The sequence below is a fragment of the Paroedura picta genome, chromosome 6, assembly GCF_049243985.1.
Source record: "Paroedura picta isolate Pp20150507F chromosome 6, Ppicta_v3.0, whole genome shotgun sequence".
NCBI lineage: Eukaryota > Metazoa > Chordata > Lepidosauria > Squamata > Gekkonidae > Paroedura > Paroedura picta.
The window spans coordinates 18,916,547-18,928,051 of record NC_135374.1 but is presented as its reverse complement, the minus strand read 5'-3'; the positions used below and the strand labels follow the sequence as shown (position 1 = coordinate 18,928,051).

The 11,505-nt window shown below is 44.3% G+C and overlaps 1 protein-coding gene across 1 annotated transcript; it reads left to right on the top strand.

The window, feature by feature from the left end:
• Positions 1-5,413: 5,413 nt before the first annotated feature.
• On the top strand, positions 5,414-9,965 carry LOC143840561 (vitelline membrane outer layer protein 1-like). Its single transcript, XM_077344171.1, has 3 exons — positions 5,414-5,584; positions 6,209-6,306; positions 9,671-9,965. Exons 1-3 carry the CDS (start codon positions 5,414-5,416, stop codon positions 9,963-9,965), a joined length of 564 nt encoding a protein of 187 aa, XP_077200286.1.
• The last annotated feature ends 1,540 nt before the right edge of the window (positions 9,966-11,505 follow it).

The following is an 11,505-nucleotide window of genomic DNA, read 5'->3' as shown; positions in this document are numbered from 1 at the left end:
CTTCTTCTTCTATCCCCAACTCTTCTTCTTCTTCTTCTTCTTCTTCTTCTTCTTCTTCTTCTTCTTCTTCTTCTTCTTCTTCTTCTTCTTCTTCCAGAACAGCTGCTTGCCTTGTAGTTAGACATGCTGCTTCCTGGTCTGCCCTTTAGCTAGGGATGCCAGACCCTTGCTGGGGCTGAGAAAACCCCTGCTGTGGCATTGCTCTCTCTCCCCTTCCACATTTTGGGGGTTTCAGAAAACTGAGCTGCTTTCATAGTGATCCTTGTCCCTCTGGACCTCCTTCTTCCACACTCACTGGGACCAGGAAGAATTTCTCACTGTGCTGTCATTACCAGGAAGTGGTGTCAGCATGCCAGGGTCATTGGGGTGTGATGCTCTGGGTTTTGGGCAAAACTCTGGGCCATTCCGCACAACTTAAATGTATCCGAAGTCTTACCTTTTGTAAACGTTATTAATTTAACGTTCTGCATGATGTCCTAAACAAACTGGTAGACTCCTGCCGAACTCCAGCAACAATCAGAATTTTATAACGCTTAGGGGGAAATCCAGAAAAGTGGATTCCCACCCCAAAAAACTGCTACACTTCTGCGCACAAGCCGCAACACATCAGTAAAAGTCATGTGTATTCTCAAAATAGTGGTAGAAAGAATATCCCTCCCTAGCTCTCGCCCCCGAGCTTCCGGAGACGGGATCACCATTTCCCCCCCCCCCTTAAGCCGGCAAAAGCAACGAATAAGCGAGTCTTCTTCGGCTGAAGTCCCTCCACAGAAGTGCTTAACAGTAAAACAAACCTCCCTTCTGCAATTGTCTTTAAGGTTTCCGAGCGCAATGCAGCCCCCTTTTTGACACTGCCCATAATTGCACCCATCGGGTGGGGGGATTTTTTTTTTTACCTGAAGAGCATGTAAATGATTAAGCACCAGCTCCTACACCAGCAAAAAAGGTCTTTCTGAGGCACTGAATGAACAAATATTAATTGCTACTGGTGTTTTCAGGTTTAAAAAAAAACCCAGTTTTTAACGGGAAAGGCGATTTTTGGGAGCACGAACAGGCTGTTCTGTTTGATTGACGGCCAGGGGTGGGAAGAAGCGTGGAAAAATATTGACTCCTTTGTTGCGATTCCAGCGAGACCAGAAATCTGTGGATAATGAACAGACCGCTACTGGGACTTCAATATTCCACTAGAATTGAAGGTTTGCGGAATGACAGAATTCCACTATTAAATATAGAGTTTCTGCATACTGCAAACATTTAGCAACATTAGTCGTTGTGCAGAATGGCCCTCTATGGTTTGAAGTTGATTTTTTACCGTAGCATTTTCCCAAAACCCAAAGTGTCACCCCAAACTTCCAGGAGACATTGATATGCCAGATAGTCTTCTGGGTTTGGGTAAGTAGGGGGGTTCTGGAGCATGCCCCCCTCCCTTGCTGACTGTGCAGAGGTGCCTGGCAAACCTACCCTTAGCAGTACCAATAGGTTAGGGATCAGGCTATTCATTCTAGCTGTTCAGCTGAAAAAATACCCCTCTCTAAAACCCTCTCCCTTTTTTCACTGGCATAAATGGGGACAGAAGCAGAATGTCATAAGTGCTGCTGTCCCTCCCAGTAAGAGTTTTTAAGTGTTGTTGTTAGGTGCGAAGTCGTGTCCGACCCATTGCAACCCCATGGTCAATGATCCTCTAGGCCTTCCTGTCCTCTACCATTCCCCAGAGTCCATTTAAGTTTGCACCTACTGCTTCAGGGACTCCATCCAGCCACCTCATTCTCTGTCGTCCCCTTCTTCTTTTGCCCTCGATTGCTCCCAGCATTAGGCTCTTCTCCAGGGAGTCCTTCCTTCTCATGAGGTGGCCAAAGTATTTGAGTTTCCTCTTCAGGATCTGGCCTTCTAAGGAGCAGTCAGGGCTGATCTCCTCTAAGACTGACCAGTTTGTTCGCCTTGCAGTCCAAGGGACTCGTAAGAGTCTTCTCCAGCACCAGAGTTCAAAAGCCTCAATTCTTTGACGCTCGGCTTTCCTTATGGTCCAACTTTCGCAGCCATACATTGCAACTGGGAATACCATAGCCTTGACTAAACGCACTTTTGTTGGCAGGGTGATGTCTCTGCTTTTTAGGATGCTGTCTAGATTTGCCATAGCTTTCCTCCCCAGGAGCAACACTGTTGAGTTTTTAAGTGTATGCATTTGCAAATGGAAGGGCGCTTCATGTGTGTCAATAACATTCAAACATTTCACATATATGAAGCACAGTCCTGCAAGGTAAACAGACAGTCTATTGAACCTTATTACAAATAGCAAAGCACTTCTTATATTTGTGCAGTGTCCAAAATACATACATGCCAAAGGACAGTTTTGTTCTATAAAATGAATCACTACTTTATTCATCATAAAAAACAAATGGGTGTCTGTGCTACATCTGTAATTGCCTAATGAGTCGAATGGCAAATGTCTCATACCTAAAAGCTACAACTCAATGTGTGTGTGCTATATAAGATCCTACCACTGTCAAAAGAAAATCTATTGCTACTAGACTTCAGCATGAGATTTTGTTAAACTCATTCCTCCTCCTCCTCCTCCTCCTCCTCCACATGCAGATAGCTAGGGGAGCTTGGGATAGTCACAGTCCTATTCAAGCTATTCTCACAGAGATACCCGCATCTCAGATGAACCTCCCACCACTTACCTTTCTAACTGGGGCAGAATTTTTTCCATCATTGGTGCTAAGAATCTGTATTTTATTTTGCAATTTTAAAAAGTTTGCATTGTTCTGCTGTGTGTTGTTTTTATTGTTTTATTGCCAAACTTATAATGCAATATAATATTTGAAGCTGCAATTAATCGCACTGAGATGGTGAGTTTGAGAGGGGCGATATACAAATTACGTTATAAATAAATAAATCATTATTACATTAGTAGGATTCTTTATAAGAATGCTACCTAGGCCAGGACTAAAAAACCCAACCCGAATGCTCCATTCATCTGGCTTGGAAGATGCACCCCAGACATAGAGACAAAGGAATCCAATTGTCATGTGACTCTCACTGCAAGGGCTAAGAGGTTTCTCCCATGCATGGAAGCCAACCTCCTTGTGTATCATGGGGATCCCCCAGAATTACATCTCATCCATGGACTAGAGATCAGTTGTACTGGAGAAAATGGATGCTTTGGACCAGTGGTTCTCAACTTTCCTAATGCCGCGACCCTTTAATACAGTTCCTCATGTGGTGGTGACCCCCAACCATAAAATGATGCAAGTGTCCTTTCACAGAAGTTAAAATAAAACTGACCAATGGCATGAAGATCCATTGTTCATGATTGTATATAAATTGTTTTTCCCCCTGGGTTTTTCGGTTCAGTTCTGCCTCTTGTCCCACCATGCCGATCTCACTCTTTTCCACTGCTCCAGACAGGCAAACACTCTATCTCAATTACCATGCAAGGCTGTTGTGCGGATGGCGCCGCCCTGGCCAAGCTGCTTGCCCTGCCGCAAACCCTGTAAAAGGGTTGTTCAACCCCCAAAAGGGTCTCGACTCCAGGTTGAGAACCAATGCTTTGGAGGGTAGACTCTATGGCATATAAGAACCAAATCTTCTTCTTCTTCATTATACCCCACTGAGTCCCTGTCCTCCCCCAGGTTCCACCCTCAAATCTCCAATTTTCCATCCTGGATCTGACAACCCTATCCCTCATCCCCTACTGGTGGCCAGAAATAACTTGGCAACACTACCACAACTATGCCTGCATGATTGTGTTCTGGCAAGGGAGACGGGAGAGCTCCCAGAGGTCCACAAATCCCATTCATCACTGCTGACGTGTTATAAACCATGCTGGTTGCATGACAGGGCCAGGAGATGGGGGGAAGTATTGGTAGAATTTAGGGCTGTGGGCAGAGATAATGAACCACACCAGTGTCCATCAAAAGCCCTCACAGTTTCTTACCACTGGCACCTTCTTTTTCTAATTGCTTTCACCTGCAGCACAAGAAAACTAAACAGAAAACATTTACCTGAATGTGTTGCAAGCTTTGACTCATATAGTTCATGTTGTGTGATGGCTAAAGCATTGAAATGGTAGTGTACTAATGGAAAACTCTGTGTTTATCAAGTATTAACATTTCCTCTTGGAACTATGGCAGCTAAAAGCAATTTTAGAAGGCAATTTTTGTCCTCCTTGTAATATATCAAACATAACCTTAGCTATCACTTTCTTTCGATACCACCCGAAAACCTTTTAGGGCGATATGATTTTATATCAGATTGTATCATGGATTCTTCTTGATGCCTCTTTGCACTTAATAACAAGACCTTCTGGAATTAGTTGGTCCTACAATGTGATTTGACACAATTGTATAGCGCCAGGTGTATTAAAAGACTGCAATTTGGGAAAATTATTCCTTCAGCACAGTAAATCAATGCTTACATTGAAAATAAATACTTGAACCAAATACGGGGTCAAGTCTAATTTTGGCAGAAATGCAGTAAAATAGAGAGGCTACAATCCATCCTGAGTTAAGTACTTTGCAAACTCCTTGATTTAAATGGAAGAGCTTGGCAGGTGCTTTAGTATTTGTATATGAGAACTCATGTACTTGTGTGTTACAGTCAATCTGCACCCATATATCTTGAGGATTTTTACTAGGTACACATACATTCAGATTCCTAAGAAGGTTTTTTTTTTGAAGTTATACTGTACAGGAGGATATATAATTTGAGGGAACCATTCTTCCCTGTAACCCCACACATCTAAAAAGCCTACTTGGAAAAAACTATGGAAAGCCAAGGAACTTCTGAATCAAGATACGGATAGTGGGGGTGGAAACAACAGATTCCTTTCCTCATTGATGAATGTTCACTAGAGGGGCAAGATCTCCCATTACAGCCTCCTGTCCTGGATCCCTCATCCCTATGTGATTTAATGTGGGGCAGGATGAAAGGGGATTGGGCATCACACCAAGGCTACAATGTCATTTCTAATAAGAACGAGCACTGATGTGATTGCATTGGCGTGACACTCTAGGATTCACTCAAAACTCTATGGTGAAACCTAATGCATCCTAGAGTACAGTTTTGTGGCAATAATGTGAAGCTGACCAGAGAGCCCCCTGCAATATCCTGCTTGGTGCCCTCATGGGGCTGGTAACCCTAATATTCACTCACCCAATACTCTGGCCTGGGTTCCAATCGACCATTGCAAATCGTCCTAATCATGGAAAGTATAATTGAGTACAGCAAGCCCGCATATTCCAATGGGTGAAGATCACATCGCTGTAAGAATGAATAGGCATGGCAGTGAATGTACTCAATATCTGTTCTTGCCATTAGATTAATGAGGCATTCCAGCTAACTACTATAAAAGAAGATTCTTGTTCTCCAAGTCTGTTGCCATCTACTACGCTCTTCGCTGAGTGGAAATTTCAGTATGCAGTTTTGCATCGCTATTGTAATCCAACTGCTGCTCTTCGGATCCCAGAGGGATGTGAAAGCGCAACAGGTCACCAATGTCCTCACAGTGCGTAACAATTGGAAAACGGGCAAATGGGGATTTTTATGGTTCTGCCCCACCGGCTATGCCAAAGGATTTAAACTCAAGGTAATATCTGCCGCCTTGGTTAGGATCTGTTCTCCACACCCCGGTCTCATTTGTTGAGACTATTTGGGAAGGTGTTTTTCTTCCTGTTGCTTTTGGTTTCTGATTCAAAATGGAATATTTGTTCTTTTATTTAAAATATTTAGATAAGCCTGCCTGCAAACAGAGATAGATTCAAGTGGGTAGTAGAACAACAAAAACAGAGTCCCATAGCACCTTTAAGACCAGCAAAGATTTATTCAAGGTGTGAGCTTTTGAGTGCATGCACTTTTTCTCAGACTAAATGAACAACCATCATAACTGGAATTGTAGTCCATGGACATCTGGAGGACCACAGGTTGACTACCACTGCTCTAAGCCGAAGAAAACCAAAGAACTTTCCCACTCACTCAGAATAAAAATATCCATATGGCTCAGTCAATGTTCCCCTTCCACATGAGAAGGAGTCGGATTACTTCCCTTGGGAAGCTCACTGGTGAGACTGGAAGACGAGTGACTTCCTTGTTGTTTTAGTTTAGCATCTGATTCTTAGAGGTCTACTGAGTGCGAACATGAAGGCTCCACTTCACTTCCATAGTTGATAAATCTCTCTCTCTGTTTCTAATCTACATTTTGGTCTTTTCCCAGGTGGAGCCCTACCAAGGATCCTTCCGGGATGACTCTTCCCTGAATGGGATCAGCTTGCTTTGCTCAGATGGCAAGGTTATCTCTTCTACTGTGGGAATGTGAGTGATTTGGCATTCCAAGCTTAAGCATAGTCTCTCTCCTTTACAACCAATAAGGTATCTTCCCTTACTTCTTTCCAATTCCTACCTCTCATCCACAAGTGGAGAACATGGCAAAGGAGAACAGTGAAAACTTTATCTCTAAATGATGTCCAGTCTAGTGAAGACAGAGAGCCAGAATGACAATTTCACTGGGAAATAGCATGTGGGATTAGAAGTTAATGGTGCCTTTCCCAGCAATCACCATCCAGATGCTATTAAAAGAAACTGGAGGGAAAGACCCCAACCAGGGTGTAGTTTACACGGGGCTTTTTACCCAGTCCCAGTTCAAATGAATCCTTGCAGTCTACACTGAATTCGATTTCCACTTTGACTTTGGGCACTGTAAATTTCTCTCTGCAACAAGCATGATTGATTTGTGGTGACCCTACTTTCTCTGTCGATATCCTGGAGTGGATATAAGCCTTGATATTTGAAAGACTACCATGAGTAAATGTGTTGACAGCTCCTTTTAGTGAATTAACCTCCTGGGAGCAAAGGAGTCTTTCCTGATTGGCCAGGGCATCAGTTCAAAGACTGCGCTCCAGAAGTCCTCTCAGCAGAGATTTGCCTCGTTGATTTATTCCCCCTCCTCTACTGTCTTCAATCCTTTCTCCCCCCCACCTTCAAGAAAAGAAAGGAAGAGCCTCCTGCTGCACTTGTCTTTCCTCCCCATTCTGAGCTTCCCCAATTATGTGCAGAACACTTTCTGCTTCAGTGGGGGGGGGGGATAGAGGAAGACGTGAGTTCAAATCAATCTGCATTCAGCAGGATCCACACCAGAAATCTGGCTAGCTTTTGCAAGGACCAGAACAAGCAGAGATCTCTCTCTGCCCACTGCTACTTGCCTGCCAACCTGTGTGCTCATGTTGTCCACACTGCTTGCATTCCCTTTCTCTAAGGTCACTAATATGGCCATTTGGACAGCTGATGCTCTCCACCATTTGTGCAAGGCAGCAGGGAAAGTTGGGAACAGAGTTGACAAAGCACTCACAAGCGGGCAGTGGAATGGTGTTTGTGCAGACATCAAATGGGAGTAGGAGGTCAGAAGTGGAAGGCCCCAACAGAAGCCATGAGCTCTGGAAGATGCCTCACCTCAGGTGTGCTTCTATCAGTCCTGGCCCCAAGAGTAGCCCTCAGAGCTTGATTCTAACCCCGCTTCTGGCACCAGATGACCAAAATGCCTGCAAATTTAGAAGATAAGAAGACTAGCTAACTGTGCTGGACTCAGATTTCAGCTCTCTGCTGGAAGGAAGCAGATGAAGGATGCAACAGTTGTTTCTGGGTGGTAGTGAGAGTTGCAAGAATGCCAAGGGGACAGATAGAATGCAAGGTCAGACAGTCTAGTGTGTCAAAGGTTCGTGCAGGCAGTACAAAGACATTAGTAGAAGGAGTAGGTCACAAGTGGCTGCAAAGTTGCATATGCAACCCAGGCCTCCTAACCCCAAGTTAATATAGGTTGTTAGCAGCCTCTCCGTCTTCATTCTGTGGTGACTCACATACTTCAGGAGTCTGCAACAGTCTTGCTAACTTGGCATGGTACCCTTTAGATTGAAATTCCCTTCACCCAGTGTTGCTTAATTGGCTCAGGTGAGCTGACAAAATAGGGAACTGCAGCTGGAGGCTGGGCAGAGAATGAGGAGCTTCTGTAACTACTTTGGAGTTTAAGTCCTGGTTTGTCTGCAGCTACATTCCCTTCTGCTGGTCAGAGTTCTCTGCCTGTTGGACATCTGGCTGGGCTAAGCTTTCACCTGGCTGAGGTTCAGATGAAGTTAGGAGCTTCTGGCAAGTCTCTTCTTCCGAGGAATCTTCACTAACAGAACCTGGGCTCACAACAATAGTAAACTACATTCAGTTTTGCCCCTAAATCTGCTCTGCACTACCATAATGCAGCACTATACTGATGTTTAACGATCATACAAGGTACGATTTAAGTCTCTCTTATCTGTTGCTATGTTCTGTCTCTCAGCCATTGTTTTGGTGCTCCTCTCTCCTCTCTCTGCCAGAGCTATCATCCTCCAGGAGGGGTCTGAATATATCACAGAGTTACAATGGCTTTCCAGGCTACAGAGATGCTCCCAAATATCCACAAATTTCCAGGCCATATGTAGCAAATTTACTCTCTGCACTTCAGTCTAAAATTCTCCATGCCACCAAGTGTCCCCCTCAAGCTTTCTCAATACATGATTGCCCCTTTCCCATGTCTCCCTGGCTCAGCCTGGCCACCTCTAGCTCCCCCTTCTTTCCCTTACCATCTCCTTTCAGCCAAAACTGTTCACCCCTAGGTCTCCGTCTTTCTATCCCTTGCCAACACTTTTGCTCACCTCCTCCCTGGCTCAGTTTTCTAAAGACACTCTTCCACCTGTTGCACACCTTTTGTCTTACTTGTAAATGCCCTCCATTTACAAGGAGTTCTACCATGCATGCCGCAGTGAAGCTTGTGCAAATGAGATTCATGTTGGAGAAGCTTAGCCAATGCTATCTGTTAGAAGGATCTATTCTTCACATGCCCACATTTCTTTGCATCATAGTCTAAGGAGCAAGACATGTATTGGTAAGTCATGCCCCCCCGAAAACCTATGTTTAAAGGCCTGTGTAGAAATAATGAGGGAAGAGATGAGGAAGACTGAATTAATGGATTTTGGGGGAGGGACTTAAAGGAGTTAAAGAACAAAGCTTAGCAAGCAAAGGACTGCTACCTTTCCACCTGGCCTTCTTTCTTATACCTTAAGCAGAAATGTGATTTGATGGAATAAATAGATGAACGCTTTCACAGCTCCTCACGAGGTGGTGGGTTCTCTTTATTTGGAAGGTTTTAAGTAGAGGCTAGATAGCCATCTGACAGAAATGGTGATTCTGTGAACAAAGGCAGATTGTAAGTGGGTGAGGAGGAAGGGATTTTGTCAGTGCTTGGCTCTTGTGGCCTTTCTTGCAGGCCCAGGGAAATGTCAATTGCCACTTTGGGGTCGGGAGGTGAATTTCCTCCAGGCCAGATTGGTCAGGGATTCTGTGGAGGTTTTTTTTTGGGGGGGGGCATCATCTGGGCATGGAATTGTTGTCACTGTGGGTGGGCAGGTAGTTGTTAGTTTCCTGCATTTTGCAGGGGGTTGGACTAGATCACCCTGGAGGTCCCTTCCAACTCTATGATTCTAGGAGGACAAAGGTTATGTGGGACAGAGGCAGACCTCTCCCCTTTATTTCATCTGTTCTTAATATATGTGTATTTTACCTGCCTTCCAGGGTTTACTATCAAATAATATTGACAATAAGCAAAATAATTGTTGTGTAAAGTATCCCACAAGCTCTTCTTTTCTTGCTCTTAAAGGTATGGCAACTGGTCCAAGGAAATATTATGCAAATCTGGCTTTCTGACTGCATTCGCACTCCGAGTGTCTCCGTACAAGCTGTTTTATGACAATACAGGGGCCAACAACATCAAGTTTAGGTGCACCAATGGTGATGAGCTGGAAGGGACTGGACACCCATGGGGCAAATATACCCCATGGAGTGACTCCTGCACAGGGCGTGGCATCTGTGGGATCCAGACAAAGATGGACAATGAGGTTGCTATAATGGATCGCACCCAGCTCAATAACGTACAGTTTTTCTGTTGTCGTTAAAAATCTGTGGGGTATTCAGTTTTGCTCTTAGTCTTGTGATTGTCCAAATTCATTGTGCCTTGTCCATTAAGTCAACTGCTTTTGTATCTAAGCATCTACTTAATAAATTAGACCTACATTTTGGTCAACACTGAAACATTTAGATTTGAGTCCAAGGTACTTAACAGCCCAGCAAGATTTTCGGGGTCTGCGCTTTCAGGGGTCTAATTCATCAGATATGAGCCAGAATGGAGATTTCTGAATCTTTACTGTCCAGTTAGAAGGTGGGAGGGGCATTGTAAAAAAGGAACTCAGGAAGCCGGACTTGCAAGACTCTTCCTTAGACCACGTAGCATCCCTTTTGGAACAGACCTGTTTTTGAGAGGCTTTACCCAGGCAGTCTGCTTGGCTACATTGTCTGGATCGTAATAAACCATGAGGAGAATCAAATATGTATAAGCCAGAGATACTATCATATAAACAATGTGTGTCCGCCACTCTTATACTGATTCCCAGGCTGCTTTTGAAATAAAACCACATGAAATGTGTCCAGAAGGACAGATGTATGGTTGCCAGCTCTAGGCTGGGAAATTCCTGGAGGTTGGGGTGGGTGGGTGGGTGGAACCTGGGGAGGGCGTTATTTGTGGAATGGAGGGAGCTCTGCAGGGTATAATAATCATAGAATCATAGAGTTGGAAGGGGCCATACAGGCCATCTAGTCCAACCCCCTGCTCAACGCAGGATCAGCCCAAAGCATCCTAAAGCATCCAAGAAAAGTGTGTATCCAACCTTTGCTTGAAGACTGCCACTGAATAAATAATGATTATTATTTCATTTATTGCCCGCCACTCCTGAGAGGCTCGTGGCGGGTTACAAAGTCCAACTAAATTCCCCATTAAAACCCATTAAAAGGACAATCCGAATACAATAACAATATAGCAACAACAACATGGTAGAACCTCCAACCCCCCCCCCCACTTCAAGAGGGAGGAGAAAGGTGAGACAAAAATTGTAGATGGCATTTAAAATCTATCAGGGGACCCCTGTTGATCTGTCCCAGCCTCAACCATAGACCCGGTGGTCTATGCCATAGACTTCACTCTCTAAAACAGGTTTTCTCAACCAGGGGTTTGTGATGGCCCTGGAAAGATTTCCTGAATGGGAGGAGTTAATTAATTTTATATATTTGTAAAAAAATGTTAAACATTTATTGGGTGATATGACCATAGATGGTCATGTTGGCTTGCCTCCCCTTTCTAAAATGGCCAGTGATGGGCCTGGAGGGGGTAGGAAGGGGAGGGGACCTGGGTGGGCGTGTACACAGCTTTGCTTCCCCACCATATTCTGCATGTTTGCACCACCTCTGGGGTTTCTAAAAACCTGAAGAATTTTATCAATGATAAAAATAGCCGAGAAAGGCTACTTTACAGTAGCTTTTTCTTCAGGGGATCTGATATGGATAACCTGCCCCCAAGTTGTTATTCCGTATCCTACCCAGGCATATCTTGTACAGTCCCCTTCTTCCATAGAGATTTTAATCTTCTGCTACTTTTACAGGCTT

What these genes read in the sequence shown, in the direction of transcription:
- LOC143840561 (XM_077344171.1), top strand. Translation starts at nt 5,414, where the DNA reads ATGCAGTTTTGCATCGCTATTGTAATCCAACTGCTGCTCTTCGGATCC. An exon ending in CCAAAGGATTTAAACTCAAG is followed by an intron (nt 5,585 to 6,208) that starts GTAATATCTGCC and finishes GTCTTTTCCCAG; the next exon opens with GTGGAGCCCTACCAAGGATC. An exon ending in ATCTCTTCTACTGTGGGAAT is followed by an intron (nt 6,307 to 9,670) that starts GTGAGTGATTTG and finishes TTGCTCTTAAAG; the next exon opens with GTATGGCAACTGGTCCAAGG.